Source organism: Aulostomus chinensis, chromosome 1 (genome assembly GCF_037954235.1).
Source record: "Aulostomus chinensis isolate RoL2024-O1b breed Wild chromosome 1, RoL_Achi_v1.0, whole genome shotgun sequence".
Lineage (NCBI taxonomy): Eukaryota > Metazoa > Chordata > Actinopteri > Syngnathiformes > Aulostomidae > Aulostomus > Aulostomus chinensis.
In genome coordinates this window covers 57,951,340-57,968,640 of record NC_141320.1, presented here as the reverse complement: position 1 = coordinate 57,968,640, position 17,301 = coordinate 57,951,340, and the positions used below count along the sequence as shown (strand labels likewise).

Below are 17,301 nucleotides of genomic sequence, written 5' to 3'. Positions count from 1 at the left end.
CCGAGTTTAAATGAATTCTACGTCATGTAGCTGGGTCTGAGGGGAGTGGATACATGTGTGAGGCGTTGTAGATGCACGGGGTTAATGAGTAACCATGCGAGGATTCATTAATGCTGCCTGAAATAAAGCAGGTTCGGGGGTCAGTAACCAGTTTCCTGCGGGGAAAATTCCTGCTTGGTTACACGTCTGTCTTTGGCTTCATTTGCATAGGCATTGGCCAAAGGCATCGCTAACTAGTTGCCTGAGGTAAAAAAAAAAAACGACAAAAAAAAAAAGATTTCAGAGGGAGAACAGAGTCACGTGTAAATTGGGTGTGATGCTTTTCTCCGGTTTAATTGCAGTGCTTGAATAACGCTGCGCTGCACTAGAGGCAAACGCTCCATCCCTTGGGTGGCTCGTAGCCAGCGATGACATCACTGCTCGATCCCAACGCCACCCATGGGCACGGTGGGATGAAGCACGGTGAGTCCAGAACCCGAGTATGCAACCAGGGGTAGAGCAAGCTACCGTTGATTGCCGGCTGCTGGAACTACCTGTTGCTCCACTGATGGTGGCTTGGAAATGTAGTCCAGGGAGCACCCGGTGCACTTCTGACAACCTCGCCCAGAGGGTGGTGGTTGCGGTGGAGGCCAAAACACTGCACCTGCTAATTCCTGAGCGCAACTGCAGCAAAATAAATGGATGTCGAATTACCCAAAACTGACATCCTTAAAAGCAATCGCTCTCAGCAAGGGAAGTTTGGGGGCATGTGCAAGTGGTTTTAGGGGCGTGTCCATACAGAGCAGTGACGACTAATATTGTGGGTGCCAGGTGGTTTTCATGGATGTCCAGCCTCAGTGTCCCTGGCCCTTTAAGAGACACGTGCGCTTCCATCCACGTGTTGCTGTCCAGGTGGCACAACCATTGAGTCTGAGAGGCAAGGCGGTTTTCAGATGGAAGTGTGGGGGAAAGGGGGGGGGGGGCACCGCAGGTGTAAGAACACAAAGACCCCCTCCAGGAGCAGCAGGTGGCCCAGACCCTCATTTACCTTCATCTTAGCCGCCGTCTGATCTGAGTTCAGCCGAACGCTGACTGTAACGTCGCTGCTATCGTTTATCTGTTGAAGTACACGCGGCCTTTCAAAATCCAGGTCTCCATTAGGGAGATGTTTCATAATGACTGTTCAAACATGAAAGGAGCGTGTTAGTCAGAGGGATACTCAGAGTCCAACACATCACCGTCATACACACCTAAAGGCCTTTTTTTAGTTTTCTTTTTTTTTTGTTGCTATGTATTCTCTCCCAATCGGTGTCACAGAGGTTCATTTTGCAGTTAAACTGAAGCCGGACAGAGTTCACATCTTCTATTTTACAGTTAAAACCCATTTTGTGAAAGCGGATTCCAATATTTTTGACTCAAAATGTGTTTTTTTTTGTTGTTGTTGTTATAATCCTAACAACGCGGTGACAAAATTCTCTTTTTTTTGGGGGGGGGGGGGTGGTGTCTGGCAGGTGGATTAAGAGGGAAAAGCTCACAGATCCATCATTGATATTGACTGAAGTTAAAAAAATAAGTCAAACTGTGCCAAAATCCCCAAGTCACATGATCGCTCCGACACAAACTCTCAGTTATTATCGATAAATTCGGAGTCTAATTGTTGGGTAAAAGAGGATTGTTGGTGATGGGAACAAAGACCAGCAGCTACAGCGATTAAAAACCAGAGTTAATGGATCATTTTTGAATAAAGAAATTAAAAAAAGGGGGGGGAGGCCAGCAAACTATTTCCTGTGTTCATTCATACTGGGGAAGAGTCCAAATATCCCAGCGGATCGGTCGTTTCCATTTCAGCTCAAATTCAATTCGCCTTTGTTGTGGTGCTTTAATGAGGGCTAGAAAGTTAACTGGAATGACTCAGGTGTGTTTCTCCCCTGATCCTGGTTGTATTTGTGTACCTGTGTGTGCCTGCCGTTTTGTGTAACGCAGTACTGACTGTGCTACCCCCTCGAGTGCAGAATCTCTTCTGTTTTTTTGGCGTGTGGGTGTTTTTGGTTTACAGAAGTGTTTGTTTGTGCACCGTCAGTGCGCTGGTGGAATCCAAAGCAGGTTATCAGCGAAAAAAATGTAGTTTGTTTTGTTTTTTTCCAGTTGTCAATCATTCACGCTGAGCGTTCTGCACTTGTTGTCCATCAGAAACCAGCTCGGCACCGCAGGAAGCTTAACTCATTAGTCTGATTGTTGGAATTCAGAAATTGACAAATCTGAACGAGCCTGAAAGAAGGTCAGCGGTATTAGCAGAGAGGTCTGCTTCTGTCTACTAGAAGATTTCTCTTAATTGCTGCTGTGGTTGAATGACCTCTGAAAAGTGTCTGGCTTCACATCCCTGAACTAATTGTGAAACTGAATACATTGTATTATGAACAGCCTAATTGTAACCCCAGATTCGTGAGGACAGCGGAGCCATCAAACTCAGCGGAGACTTTACTTTTTTTTTGGGCTTGCAGCCTCCGAATTCATAGAGTAGCTTGAGTATCATGGTGAGCAACTCCCGCTTCCTCTACATGGACTCTACACGCGTGTGGATGTGTAGTATTTGTACGTGCTGCGAAAGAAACACTGTCGTGTGACGCACACAAGACGTGTTGGTCTTAAAATCAAGAGCACCAGTTGTGTCACTGCTGTTTTTCGCATCTACAGCTGATGACGCGGCTACGATTCCCACTACCGAAATGCTAACGCTACGCTACTCTGCTAACGTGCTAGTTTGGAGCGGAGAGAAGCAGAGTTAATTCATCTGCTTTTTAAAAAAAAAAAAAAAAAAAAATTATTCAATTCAAATCTACAAGGATGACTTAAACAGCACTTAAGTATAAAACTGCAGTTGTTTCCTTCATACTGCTTTTCAAAGAAAACGTTTCAGGTAAAGTTTCCTGAGGTTAGCGACGAGGGTCATGATGCAGCTAAAATTAATTCATGCAAAAATAGTACACGAAGTATTCTTACCATATTAGTCTGACTTGCTGCGTTTGTTGTTTTTATTCTTTATTTATTCTGGGGTTCCGCGCCAGAGCAGGCGGCGCTAATGAGGGAGGAGCAAGCGCCGCCCCATCACTCTCCTCGCTGAGTTTTATCCTGTTGAACCGATGACCCCTCTGGTCACAAGCAAGCCACCGCGCAATGACCCGCTTCAGATACCCAAGCTGCCCCCCCCCCCCCCCGGCGTGTTGCGCTGAGTCGGTAATTTGAATTCTAATGTGCCCAGATGGTAGCACACCTGCTCTTAAAGTGAACCACAGATGACACCGACACTCTGTTTAATTCATCCCTCCCATGATTCATTTTGAGGCTGATGGCACCCAGATTACGCATCGTTCAGCTAATCTGGATGGATTACAAACACCCCTAATCCACTTGCTTTGCTCTGAGACCATGAAACTGGAACAAAATATGTCATCGGTTAAAAAAAGTGGTCCGGGTTCGGCACCCGCGTTGTGAATAACTCTAGTTGAGGTGGAGAATGTTATATGTAATTGTTATATGTGGTTGTTAAATTACTGTAAACGGCTGAAAGTAATAAAGTGTTGCGTTCAAGGATTTGAAAGCTGTTAGTTTCCCATGTGCCTCGAAGCAAACACCACCACCACCACCACCACAGACTGCAGCATCCAGCTACCAACCTGCAGGCCCAAGCATCTGAAGGGAGGGTGGACAGAGCAGAAGTCCTGGAGGAGTGGAAGTGTAGGAGAGTAGAGTGGCGGCAGGCATTAAAAAAAAACTCAGGTACACACACACACACACACACACACACACACTTGCGCCTTCATTATTTTAAAAAGAGGAGCTGCCCTCTTCCTCTCACATTGTGTCGCCATGTTTCTCTCTTTGACACTGAACCATGCCCTTTTCTTTTCCCTCCCTGCTTTTCCTCCTCCCTCCCTCCTTTTCCTCCTCCCTCTCTTACCTCTTGCAAACGCTGGATGTGTTCTCTGCAGGTCTCTAAGTCGCTGTCACCGGGAACCACGATTAATCCCAGAGGAATGGCTGGTAATACAGAGGAACAAGACAATTATCCACCATCACTTTGATATCCACATCCAGAATGCAGTGGTTCTCAACTTCCTGCCTCTAGTACCCAGTCGGTACTGCGAGTTCTAATTCTGCCAGTCTAGAGAGGAACTCGGGAGGACCACGTGAATATGGACGGGAAACCGTGACCTGGACACGTCACGAGAAATGAAATAAGGACATACATGCGCGCGATTAATTCAAATTCTTACTTTTGTTTGGGTTTTGAACCCACGGCTGGAGTCTACAGAGCTAAAAGCAACACAGCCGCGGGGTTTAACCTTAACTCACCTAAATATGATCTTATTCCTGTATAACTCATAAAAAAAAACAAAAACAATTTTCCTGGTGTTGGCGTCTTGTATATTATGAAACGTTCCTGACCAAGTTGGCATGTTATCAGTGAGCCGACTGGCTGCCGGCCGCCGCCTGCTGCACCAACGTAACACTCCTGGCTGAACATCACATAGCTCATTGTGCTGGAAGAGCTGTCAAACCGAGAGATGCGCACCCACTCACACACACAAACACACAACTCTCATTGATACAACAACAACCCCCCCCCCCCCCCCCCCCCCGAGGAAGGAAAGGCAGCTACCGACAGCAAGCGGCGGCGGCTCGGAGGAACTAACGGGGAGCCAGTCAGATTGTGACAGATTCTAATTGTGGCCTGTTAACCTCCTCGTCTTCATTCTGCTGACTGCTTTATTGTTTACTCGCCCGGTAACAAAATCCTGTTGTCAAATTTTTTTTTGGATTTTTTTGGATTTTTTTTTTTTATAAATAACCTCGATTAAAATATCAATTGATCCACCGATTCGTCGAAAGATAAACGGAATTTAGGAGGTTTGATTTATCGGCCAGAGGGGCGGATGAGGTATTTATTTCTTTTATCCGCTGCTTTTGCCGTTCTAAATCGTACGTTTGCTACGTCCATAACTCGCTGACTTCGCCGCGCAATTCGAGCCAGACGCTTCACCGGCACAGCAGGCGACGCCGTCATGGCGTTTGCTCGTTTATGTCGATTTTACCCGCGAGTTCCTGCCTCAAAAGCCCTGTTATGAAATGTCCGGTCTCTGTATTTTGACCACGTTCAGGCAGAAATACAGACGCGCAGCCACACGGACGGCGTGGAGATGATGTAACCGCTGAGCCGCGGGGTAGGAAACTTATTTTTACCATCTCCCCAAGTGTGACATCCACAAGTTGATTGATTTGCATGATGAGAAAACAACTAAAACTTCAGCCTGAGAGAACAAAGACCCCGGGCTATAAATAGTGAGCTGATCAAAATAATACAAAATTAAATTAAAAAAAAAAAAAAAAACAGCTAAACATTATGCTTTTTAAAAAAAAATGCGGTTTATGAATGTTATATATAATCGAATAGGTGTTTCAACAGTGGGTTCCCAGGGCGCCGCACAGAGCATACAAATGAGATGCAAATGACTAAAACAAAAGGAAACGTGTCTCATTGTTCACCAACGTACTGGAACAGCATTATTAGAGCGCCACCTGCTGTCAACAGGCCACTGACGAGGACTGTGTGTGTGTGTGTGTGTGTGTGTGTGTGTGTGTGTGAGCGGTGAAGCCGGTTGAGTGTAATTGTTCCTAATGAGAGAGACAGATGGAGCTTTCTCTTCCTATATACATGAAGGACAAACAGTGCGGGGAGAGCTCGCTCTTGTGTCTGTCTGATTCTTTCATGAGAACGCGCGCGCACACGCACACACGCACACACACACAAACACACTCGAAGCGAAGCGGCGACAAAGCACCCGGCGAAGAGTGAAGGGTGACTGGGATGAAGGGTGGAGAGGCGGCTGAAAAATTATCTTGTTGACCTTCAAGTCACCGCTCGAGCGTCAAATCACAGGGGAGTTTTATTCCCTCTTCGGGGCTGAACAGGCTGCTGTTGTTCAGGTACCTGCCGCCACTCGACCCTGGTCGGCGCACGCCGAGACATCTTGACCAGCACGCCGACAAACTAGACGCGTCTGCTTGAATGTGATCCGGTACATATTCATCCCCACGGAGCAAAAACAGACATCTCATGTTGTTGATTCTCTGTGTGTGTGTGTTCTTGTACTTGCTACATATTGAGGACTAGAATACGTAATTAACCCACAGAGTGAGGACATTTTAACAGGTCCTCACGTCTTCAAAGGGCGTTTGAGGGTCAGGACTTGGTTTTAGGGTCGAGGTCAAAATCAGGTTCAGGTTAGGTTCAGGGTCCAGGTTAGGGTCAGGCAGTCAGTTGAGATGGTGAGGAGAAGAGGGAGGGGCTAGGGAATGGATTACGTCCATGAAAGTCCTCACAAAGATATGAGCACACACGTGTGTGTGTGTGAGATCAAACGGCGACACAGCTTCCGAAGCGCGTGACTGCTACGTTAACCCTGAAGTCCGACAACCAATGGTGTCATTTGCATCAACACCAGGAGGACGACGATCTACATCGGGGTCTTTTTGCGTCTTTTTCAACACTCCGGATGTTAAATTGTTGTTGTTTTTTGTTCGGATTCTTCCTCTCCTTAATTGACGCTGATCCTGCGTCACGCCCCAAAATGGCGGGAGAGGTCGGAAATCAGAACTAGCAGCAAATATATCGTCTTTTTTTTTTTTTTTAAATCACCACAGGGGGAAAAAAGTGGTGGAACAAGGGATTATGTGGGATGTGACACACCCACAATGATCCTAATGTGTACTGGTACCTTTGTGGTGAAGGTACCAGGATGTGGACGACAAGAGGCGTCACATCTTTCTGGAACTGCATTGTCAGAATACTTTTACTGCGATTTGTTGTTTTTCATTTACTAACTTCTCTTACATCCTCGTGTTTTTAAACGTCGTTTCATTCTTTTATTCATTTGGTCATATACGGTGGGGGCGGGGCTTGTATCTACGCGAGACGCTAGCACAACAGATGCTCTATGCTGCACTGCTATTGCTGGTATGACCTGTAGAGGGCGCCAAATACGACAGTGAAGTACAACCTTAAGTGCTGAAACACTCTCAGTACAGCCACTGAATCGTGACAAAAGTTGATCCTACTGCAAACTGGCTGTTTTCGAAAATTCTATTTGTATATTCACTTTATAATTTAAAAAAATATATATGCTACATCAATACTGAGTCACTGAACAAAGTATTTCAAAATAACGTTCTCCAGGAACATTAAATATCTAGAAGAGGCATTTTTGTTGTTGTTGCTAAGTGTTGGATGATGTAACTGTCAAAGTTTGAGGTCAGGCATTCTTCTTGTAGTCCTGTTTCCTGGGAAACAACAAACATGAAACTGAGTGATATATGAGCGTGTTTGGTCCTTGACAGCCCCGTAAAAGCAGCGAACATCCCATCAAACATGACCGCTTCCACGGGTCTGAGTTCTGTGTGTTTCTTACACGCCTGTCGTAGTTTGTCCTTGTCGTAGTGCAGCGCCTCGTAGTCCGTCATGCTGATCCTGCTGACTCTGATCCTCAGCCTCTCTGGGACTGGCTGCTGGCTGAGACACAAAGGGAACCAGAGCAGTTTTAAACAGGTGACGGCGGTCTTTGGATAAAGCGTTTTCCCCGGGTGCGTGAAGCTCACTCGTTGAGGTGCGGCAGTGACGTCCGCCGTTTCGTTTTCTGGACCATGTTGGCCTGGTTTCTGAGGCTGATGTGGATGACGGAGGGAGCGAGTCTACATGGCTCACCATCCACCTACGGATAAATACAGTTGACGGAGTACAACGAATCAGTCGCTCACTTCAGACGCTCTAGAAAACAGTCTAGACAAGAAACAGGAGTGCTTGTTCCGGATCAGTCTGAATTATTATTAACGTACCTGCACTGGAAGAGGTTTTGTAGTGGTGAGGGTCACCTCTCTGCACTGGTTCAGCCTCTCACCGTGACCTCCGACCTGAAGAGTCGCCTGCACGCACGCAGAATGAATATTAAGCACTTTACTACATTCCTTCTTACTCTACTTCTTTAAAGGATCCTTAAAGTGATGGAATATTAACCCTCAAAGTACTCACATGACTGTCTATATGTTTATTTTTCTGTTGCATCACTTCTTTGTGAGTCCGGAAAGCAGGAAGAGCCAGCAACATATATTTAGCCTGAAGCTAACGGCAACGATTAGCCGCTAGGACCGTAACTTTTGATTTGAAGTTTGAATATTTGTTTGCAGGTGGGGTGAATTGTTCACATTAATAATGCGTTTTTAGTTCCGTCTTTACCAGCTCAGACAATTTTGAAGTTGTCCCCTTCTTATCCAGCAGAAGGAGCTCTAGAAGTTCAATTAGCTTGACCTCTTACACACCCTTTGACCTTTCGATAATCCAAGCTAAGCTAGCTATCAGCTAAGAACGCTAACGGCCAGAGAAGCGGCATGTGGAAGAGTCTCAGCTTCACCGTCATGTTTGTCACCTTTCCTGAAGGCAAGAGTCTAAACATTCTCCTGAACAGCAACATGCTAACGTTAGCTTAGAACTGGACCGAAACCGCAGAAGCTAAACAGACCAGAGGAGCAGCAATGAGTGTTAAGCCTCATTTGACTGCATGTAACTGGGAACGCTCGGCCTCAGCTGGCACCTCGACAGAGGCTATCAAGTGCACAGTCCCAAGATTCTGTTACACGCTTCTCCGGGCAGGAATTGGTGAAGTTATTCACCACAAAGACCAACTTAATCAGGCTTACAAAGATGGATTTAAATCGCCGCCATTAACGTACAATTTTTTTTCAAATTCAACAGCAAAACCGCCCAAAAATATCTGTGTGCACACTCTCAAGTGCATCTTGCGGTGTAATCCTCGTCTTCTTCATCCGGCTAACCGCTACGTCATCCGCAAACACTAACATCAGGCTAACTGTAACCCCTGCTGGTTCACCGCTACATGAACGAGTGTGAGACGTGACACCCTTATGGACCCTGTTAGTAGTCAGGGTCGCTGATTTTATCACGCTTTTAAACCTTGACGCCACCAAAATACACACACAACAAAGTGTCGCTTTCAGTCAGTGGCACTAATACTATTACAATACTTACTAATCCTTCTTGAGTGGTCTTCTACTACTATGACAGTACACACTCCAAGTAGGAAAACGTGTACATGTACACGAAGAGCTGGTCACTGTCGACCCCTTCGTTCCATACCAGTGATGTCATGGTGAATCCGATGACCTCCATGTATCCATCGTCATGGCGCTGAGGTTCAAAGTCGTGATGTTCACCAGGGTTTCCCCAAGGTGTCGTGCCCGCACAGTACCTGAAGCACACGACATACACACCTCATTACCATCGCGCATGCACAAACACACACACACACACACACACGCACACACACACACACACCGCCATCATCAGAGGGAGCCTCAACACTCATCATGGTCCGATTTGATTAAAGCCGCTCGCTGCTGCTTCTGGAGAGAAACACTCGGCAATTAACCCTTCAGTGACCGCAAAAAGCTGGTAGAATATGAGATCCCCTGCATGAGAAGACAAACGGCTGTTGAATTACACATAATTGGACTCATTTTGTTGCAGAAACAACAACAAAAAGGGTTAAGAGTGCAATAGCCTCATCTAAATTATGAGCAAAGGCATATTCGCATTCTTTATGGTTTATCTTTTTGGTTTCCAAGCGTGTAATAACACACCGACTGTAAAACTCCTGTTACCGGATCATTTGAATGATTACTTTTCAAGGGTTTTATCAACTTCCCTACCGTGAAGAATGTGCATTTTACTTTTAATTCACGTTCCATTTGACGAATAGCCTTTTGACAAAGTAGTTCCAAGGAAGTACAGAGCAACTGTTCTAGGCCTGGAAGTAAGAGCCCCCCTCCTCCGTGTTACTGGTGGCGTAAGGAACAATTCGCAAACATGGAGAAAGAAACACACCGGTTTCAATGATCTGCAGGTGTATTTGGGGTACGTGTGATCAATTTAAAGTGGTTAAATGACGCGTTCACCGGCGGTCAGTGCAATTAGTTTGGAAACTCGTGGATGTGTTTCGGGCAAGGCCACGGAACTCCCGTTCCTTTCAAAAGCCGAGAGGAAGAAACGGTTTGCTGCTGAGGAAACAACTTGTTTTTCACTTGTCAAAAAAACTAAAATTCAGAGGCTAAAAATTTAATTGTGTTTTCCCTGCTGCTTCGGTGTCCCTTGATATTTTGCTGCCGGGACGTACGAATACTCCAAACAAGTTCACTGTATGAGCTGTGTGTGTGTGTGTGTGTGTGTGTGTGTGTGTGTGTGTGTGTGTGTGCGTGTGTGTCAGACCTTTGGGATGAGTAGAAGAACGCGGAGCATTAACCGGCATTGGATCCTGACTCATCCTGTCCGTGCCATGTTAATAATCAGCTTAGTCAGTACTCAGTCAGTACCATATCATCACATGTTCTAGCCACTTGTTCCATACATACGTGTACAAGTACTTCAAAATAATACAGGAAGGGCAAGGACACTCGCTTCTACTGCCTTTTGTGTAGAAGACAGTCCCTAAAACAGGTAACAGCCAGGAGTAAAAACGCCTGACTAGAAACGGTACAAGAAAGGTGGTGTATTTGTACAAGAAGGAGTGGAGAGTACTACTGTAAAGTGGTGTCAGAAGAAGTAGTAGTACTAGCAGTTTTGTCGCTATTACTACAGCTAACAAACCTGGGGATGTTGAGGAAGACCAGACACTGCAGCTTCAGATCCTGAACCTTCGATGTTAAATCTGTCCCATCACACTGGAGAGACGTGCGCGCGCGCACACACACACACACACACACACACACACACACACACACACAAACAACAAATGTGTGACTCATTATTTTCACACAGGAGTTGACTGAATGACTGACTGCTTGATTGACAGCTACTCACCACCACTTTGATGTGCTTAGACAGGTCTTTGGAGCTTCCCATTAGGAAATCTGAGAAGGCTGTCTGCATGAGGCACGCGCACACACACACAGACACACACACACACACACACACACGCGCACACACACACATACGCGCACACACACACACACACACACACACACACACACACACACACACACACGTAAGAGGGAGCAATGCATCATCAAACCCGCAGTGGTGCAGCTCCATCATCGACTGGCTCCAGTCTGAGAGTGATCATGCAGCAACGTTTAATTCCGAGTATATTTTTGGTGGTCACATGACCAAGGATGATGGAATACACTTTGTTTACATCATGCTAAACATCACATTTGATGTTCAATATCCAGACCAGGCTACAAACAACGATTAGCACAGCAGATAACGTTGCTAATCCACAACCGCACCCGGATCTCACAGTTACCAGGACTGAAAGATGGAACACATCCCGGGAGGTACTTGTTATGACCTCTGACCTCAAGCTGTCATATTCCCTCCACTAGCTGAGGGCCCCGCTGCATTAGTGGCACAGCTGCGATGACAGACACTAATGCTGGACGTTTGTCTCTTTGCAAGTCGAAAAACCGGGCTCCTCAAAAAACAACAACAACAACAACAACAACACCGCGCCAGCCTCCAGTCTCAACTTTTGATCGATGTTGTCACATGTCAAAGAAGAACATCTTGAATAGCGTTGATGGACGTAACAGCTTTGCTTACTGATCTGTCGGCTCTTTCAATCGGCACAAAATATTAATGCCAAAAAAAACACACACACACAAAAAAAAAAACGACTGTGCTGGAAAACTTAACAAACACATTTTCAGGAGAAACTCGCGGCTGTTGAACACTATTACACCTTTATTGACTGTTTAGTAACATTAACTAAGCAATAACGGACTGTTACTAATGTACTGTTTGTGAAATGTTACCGACTTGAAGAAACATGCTGGCTATTACACATTTATTGACCGTTTATAAACATTAACTAAGCAATAACGGACTGTTACTAATGTACTGTTTATGAAATGTTCCCCAGTTGAAGAAACATGCTCGTTGCAGTGGTTGTCAGCGCTGTGCGTCAGCTAACGGTGAAACAGCTAAGTGATTTTTTTGTTTGTTTGTGAAAATAAATCATAATTTTTCACATTTTTCAACGTTATCTGACCTTGAAAGGATTATTACCCTCATTCACTTCCTGAAGTGTACGGAAATACACACACACACACACACACACACACACACACACACACACACAGGTGCACTCACCCCGGCGTAGAACATTTTATTCCTAAAACGGCTGTTAAACTTCTCCGGGTTGGCTTCTAAAACGGCGACAGACACAAAGAAACAGGATATGGACAGAAAAATCATTTGTTGAGTGAGGAAAGAATAAATATAAAACCTTTGATCAAAGTTAAAATAAAAAAAAAACAAACAACTTTTGTTCATTTGAGACGTACCTCTGGACTCGTGGAACTCAAGCGTCACGTGGGCGTCGAATCCGAGACTGAAATAGTTGTTGAACACATCCAGTGGAAGCTAACGGATAACGCAAACACACACACACACACACACGTTACAGCTCTCATTTATTCCCTTTAATTTGTATCGGAACGTTGTAGCAAAGAAGAAAAGCAGTACTTGAAGGAGCAAATGCAACAGCCAAGTACCGCTGCGATCGCGCCATTGCGGCCGTGATTGGCTGCCGCGGCACGATGTCACACGCTTGGGTTTGTCTGACTGACTCCCTCTATGAAATATACAGCATGTGAATTGCGTAGATGCAGGTTGTTGTGACGCAAAGCTCCGTCCGGCTGGAACAACCACATGTTTTTTTTTTTCGTTGTTAGCTCTGTTAGCTTCCAGTGCTATGGGCCATTTTTAATGTATCATTTTTGTGATGTAATGCTGTTCTTGTCGCCATTTTTTTCCTTGTATGTTGCCATATTTGTACCTGTAGGACCGCCTTTGAATAGGAGTGGCTCTAATTCGATTATTCATAAGTCAGTGGTGGGACACGGGCGCAGAAGGCTGCTAGCAAGTGAACACACATGCTTGTATGCTAATTCACCTGAATCGACCGCACAAACGCGAGGAAGGAGATGTCCGTGCGTTTTGGTGTGTGATGATAATGTCACTCTAAAGAAGAAGTCTTCGTTTGCGAGCGTGTGGCGTATACGCGCACTGACCTTATCGGTTTGTTGCTCATCCACTTCAGCCCCTGCGCCACAGTTTGGTTCAACCTGTAGATTCCATCTGTCCAGCTGCACTACAGTTCCGTCCTCGACGTGAGACAAGATCTTCGACAGGGGTTCGTCCGTGTAGCCCTGCAGCTCATAAAAAAAACAAGACATTTCCCGTGTCTGATGGATTGAGCACTTCAGAAAAATTGATATAAAAAAAAAAATGTCTTGTGACGTTAACGTTGCCAGGATTTGCCCCCCAAAAAAAGCCCAAATTCCGCCGTCTAACACAAAAATGACGCATGAGGACGAATTAATCTCTCCAACTCTAAGTCAGCAGATGTGGTAAAAGTACACGAACCTTTTCATCAAACACAAGTACAGATTACTGCTGTGTTGAAGAAAGACTGCGGGTAAAAGTAAAAGTATTGATTTAACCCCATTACTCAAGTAAAGAAGTATGCAATCTCATATACAGTACTTAAAAGTTTCAAAGTAAAAACTTCTCCTCGTCCGTTCCTGACAGGACGCGCGTCCTTCACTATGACGTCTTTTACGTTGTTTTTCCGGGTTTGTATTGGAACCGGATAAACAGAAGAGTGTGTTTGTGTTTGTGTGTGTGTGTGTGTGTGTGCGTGTGCGTACACACCCCTCCCCAGTTGAGGGTCCTGGCGAGGTCGTTTCCGGTCCCTAGTGGTAACACGGCAACAGGAGGTTGAGGGTTTAAAGCCAGTTCATCAAGGCAGGACAGGATCCAGCCCACCTAGTTTGTTACAAACACAAACACACGCACACACACACACACACACACACACACACACACACACACACACACACACACGGGGTGACTCATTTCGTGCGTTTATGGCATTAGGAATAAAGGAGTTCTTGATAATGTTTCGGTCTGCCTCAGGCAGTCGGTAGTAGTTCGAACACCTTCTGAGGAGGGTGAGACGGGTCGTTTACAATTTTGCTAGCTTTGTTCCTAAGCGCTTCCTTGTAGATGCTACCTGGCTGTTTTTGGTGGTTTTCCTATGATTTTGGGGATTTTTTTTTTTTTTCAAAATCCCCTTCCTTCAATAAAGCAACCACGGCCGTGTCGTCCGCATATTTAAACAAACGAAACGTTTCCTGATCAGTGTGGTACTCATTTGGAAACTGATGGAGAAAAGTAAGGGGGATAAAATAGTTCCCTGCAGAGCTCCAATGTGTCCGAAATATACCATGAAAATATTGAAATGAGTACGCAAATATTCTTCACTTCACACGTTTAACTGCCGGACACGAGATGTTTCCTCTATCAAGTTAATTCTCACGGTTCGTGACCTCAAGCTTCAAAGATTCCACATGATATTTGTGTGCGTGTGTGTGTGTGTGTGTGTGTGTGTGTGTGTGTGTGTGTGTGCGCGCATGCGCATTAACTCACCGTCCCGTCTCCTCCACAGGCCAGAATCCTCAGGTTGTGAACTTTACGGTACAGTTCCAAGCTGGAAGATTTAACCTGGTTAGTAGTTCACTCACCTGCGAGTGTGTGTACGCGTGTGTGTGAGGTTATTGAGACGTTCAGGTGCGTTTACCCCTCCTTCGGTCCTCCTTGGCTCAGGTCAAACACCTGTCTGGGGTTCAGATACCACATGAAGGACTGAAGGATCTTTGCACCCTGTCGGATAAAGAAACGAGGCTCCGGTGAGATTTTAAGACACTCAAACCCAAATGTTTCACATCTGAAATGAAGACCAATCCTTCCAAAGTCACCTTTGACATTAAATACAGTGTCTGGGGGGGTGGGGGTGGGGTCCTGGGACACGAGAAGCAAGTGCCGTCATATTCTGAGCCCTCGTGTCAAATAATTTGATGAATTAAATGACCTGAATCACATTAATAGATTATAAATATAAATGGTGGTGAAACTCTCTGAATGGAGGGTTTAACCAGTGTGTGTGTGTGTGTGTGTGTGTGTGTGCGCGCGCACGTTCACCTGGTTTCCCCCACTCTTGGGGTTAACAAACACCACCAGCGGTTTCATGAGCGGTGAGGGGATGGGTCGAATTACGAAAGGCTTCCACTGTCGTCCTTCCTGTGGGAGAGAACGACAACAACAACAAACAAAACAACACTGATGACATCATTGACAGGAGGAGACTCATGAGCGTTCAGGCCTCCGCGAGAAGCTCCTGATTGACTGAGGAGCTTCTCAAAGCATAACACCCCGGACGGGCTGAATGATCAGAAAGGCCCCAAAGGTGGAGAAGTTTCTAAGCCTTCCTCCGCTGATTTTCAAGTTTTTTTTACTTTCTTCAACCCAGAAAAACACGTGTACCTCCACCATGGTGTGTGTGTGCGTGCGTGTGTGTGTGTGTGAGATCAGAATCTCTCAAAAGAAGGATCGGATTGTGAGGAAATTTGGTGATGAAATCGTAGCTCCTGAGAACGTGTGCTCCCTAACCCGCTGCGGCGGGTTCATATTAATAACGGCGGTCGCATGGCGTGTGGGCGACTGACCTCGGCTCCTTTCTTGCTGCTCTTCCTCTTGAAGGACGTCCTCTTCTTCTTCTTACTGGACTTCATCGAAGACTGAAAGATGAAAATGTGTTGCAGCGTCAGCATTGGCGTCTCTGCTGAGGGAGATTTAAAAAGGCAAGCGGGAAGTCAATCGGGTACCTGATAACGTCGGACCCGAATGATCCAGGTGGGCGGAACTATGAGGGCGGCGTGAGCTCCTATCGGACAAGCCTCCTCGATCTGCTGCAGCATGAAGCAGGAAACCTTGTTGTGGTACTGAAACGGAGACGATGAGAACAAAAAGATATTAGAAGGAATGAAAAGATGAGAGTTGGTATGGACGGCGCCGAAGCCTCCAGACCTACTCACGGCCTGTTTGCACCAGGAGCAGCTGATGGCCACGATCTCTTTGCTGTGGAACGCAAACTTCTGCTGGAAGCCCTGATGGACACACGCGTTGTGATGCGACGGGGATTCAAAACAACACACGTGTGAAGTCGACAGAAAAAAAACGCCAACAAAAAAACGCCTTCGCGTCACCCACCTTCCCACATTGTTTGCATTTGCCCTCCTGCCTCCTCCGATGGACCCAGTGATGATGCACCACATTGGGCTGCAAACACACACACCACGAAAACACACATGACAAGAAGCGATCGCTAGCCCCTCCTACACAACATTCCAGGATTATCTAGCCCGCTGATCGTCCGGATCGCCTGGCGATTGGCTACAGCGGCACAAGACCCCGAGAGGGGAAACTTGGCTCAGTTATTTGACTTACAGGACAGAAGCCGGAGGTGTCAGGAGGTTAATCGGACACTAGCCTCTCTGATGCTAACACCAGGCTTCAACTAGCAGCTGAAGAGGGTAACAGTAGCTAACGGCAGCCATCAGAAGTAGGGTTCATCTCATAAATTAGATCGGAAGTTTACCCTCGTCAACAGGAAGCCGGGACTCACCTCTCGAACGTTCCTGGAGACGGATTCCCTGAAAGACGGTTTACATCTGAAATTAATCTGGAGGACAGAACACGGGTAAATACACAGCACACGTGGAATAAGACACTCTGAGGGATTAGGAGGAGGAAGAGAAGAGGAAACGTTCAGGTTAGACGGTTAATCATGATCAGCCAGGGTGAGGTCGGCGGAGTTTGAGGAGAAAAAGTTGTCCGGCGAGAGAAGTTCAGACCTCAAACTCTCGAGGGAAGACAGTAAAGAACTAATTTACTCTGTTTGGTTCTGAAGAAGCGATGGAGCCTTTAACTCACGATTCCTCGACCAGATTGCAGATTATTGTTCATTCCGGGGAAATTCCGGTTTAAAATCCGAGCAGCACGAAGCAACAACACACACGTTCCCTTATCACCGCATACATGATGAGGAAAAATGAAGAGGACGCAACGAAACACGGCGTTCTACGATTTAAAGGTTATTTCCCGTTGGCACACCGAAACAAACACGGTGACTCCCGAGGGCAACAAAAGCGTGGGAAAAATCCAAATTCCGAAAGCTACGATCGAGGCGACACGCAAAAAAGTGTAAAAAAACAAACAAAACAACAACAACAAAAAACACACACAACGCAAATAACACAACAAAAGCCGGAGCTTCTTCAAGTGAACCCTTAAAACAGGGAAGTGCAAAAAAAAAAAAAACCCAGCTGCTGCGAAAAAGTCAAAACAGATCTGAT

The 17,301-nt window shown here is 46.0% G+C and overlaps 1 protein-coding gene across 5 annotated transcripts in view; it reads right to left on the bottom strand.

Moving 5' to 3' along the window:
* Positions 1-17,301, bottom strand: part of LOC147272424 (diacylglycerol kinase zeta-like) — an 81,964-nt gene that overhangs the window by 44,874 nt on the left and 19,789 nt on the right. For 2 of the 5 annotated variants that reach the window (XM_086215583.1, XM_086215664.1), the window contains 20 exons: positions 16,572-16,628; positions 16,157-16,225; positions 15,982-16,053; positions 15,772-15,888; positions 15,613-15,684; positions 15,089-15,187; positions 14,688-14,770; positions 14,537-14,597; positions 13,760-13,873; positions 13,117-13,254; positions 12,388-12,466; positions 12,194-12,249; positions 10,904-10,966; positions 10,691-10,764; positions 9,185-9,296; positions 7,870-7,956; positions 7,633-7,745; positions 7,446-7,546; positions 3,938-4,017; positions 3,654-3,698 (listed from right to left, as the gene is read on the bottom strand). In XM_086215583.1, coding sequence (XP_086071709.1) covers positions 3,654-3,698; positions 3,938-4,017; positions 7,446-7,546; positions 7,633-7,745; positions 7,870-7,956; positions 9,185-9,296; positions 10,691-10,764; positions 10,904-10,966; positions 12,194-12,249; positions 12,388-12,466; positions 13,117-13,254; positions 13,760-13,873; positions 14,537-14,597; positions 14,688-14,770; positions 15,089-15,187; positions 15,613-15,684; positions 15,772-15,888; positions 15,982-16,053; positions 16,157-16,225; positions 16,572-16,628 — 1,692 coding nt within the window. Of the gene's footprint in view, positions 1-3,653; positions 3,699-3,937; positions 4,018-7,445; positions 7,547-7,632; positions 7,746-7,869; positions 7,957-9,184; positions 9,297-10,690; positions 10,765-10,903; positions 10,967-12,193; positions 12,250-12,387; positions 12,467-13,116; positions 13,255-13,759; positions 13,874-14,536; positions 14,598-14,687; positions 14,771-15,088; positions 15,188-15,612; positions 15,685-15,771; positions 16,054-16,156; positions 16,226-16,571; positions 16,629-17,301 lie in introns of all 5 variants that reach the window. The other 3 variants (XM_086215742.1, XM_086215507.1, XM_086215424.1) reach the window with 3 other exon arrangements.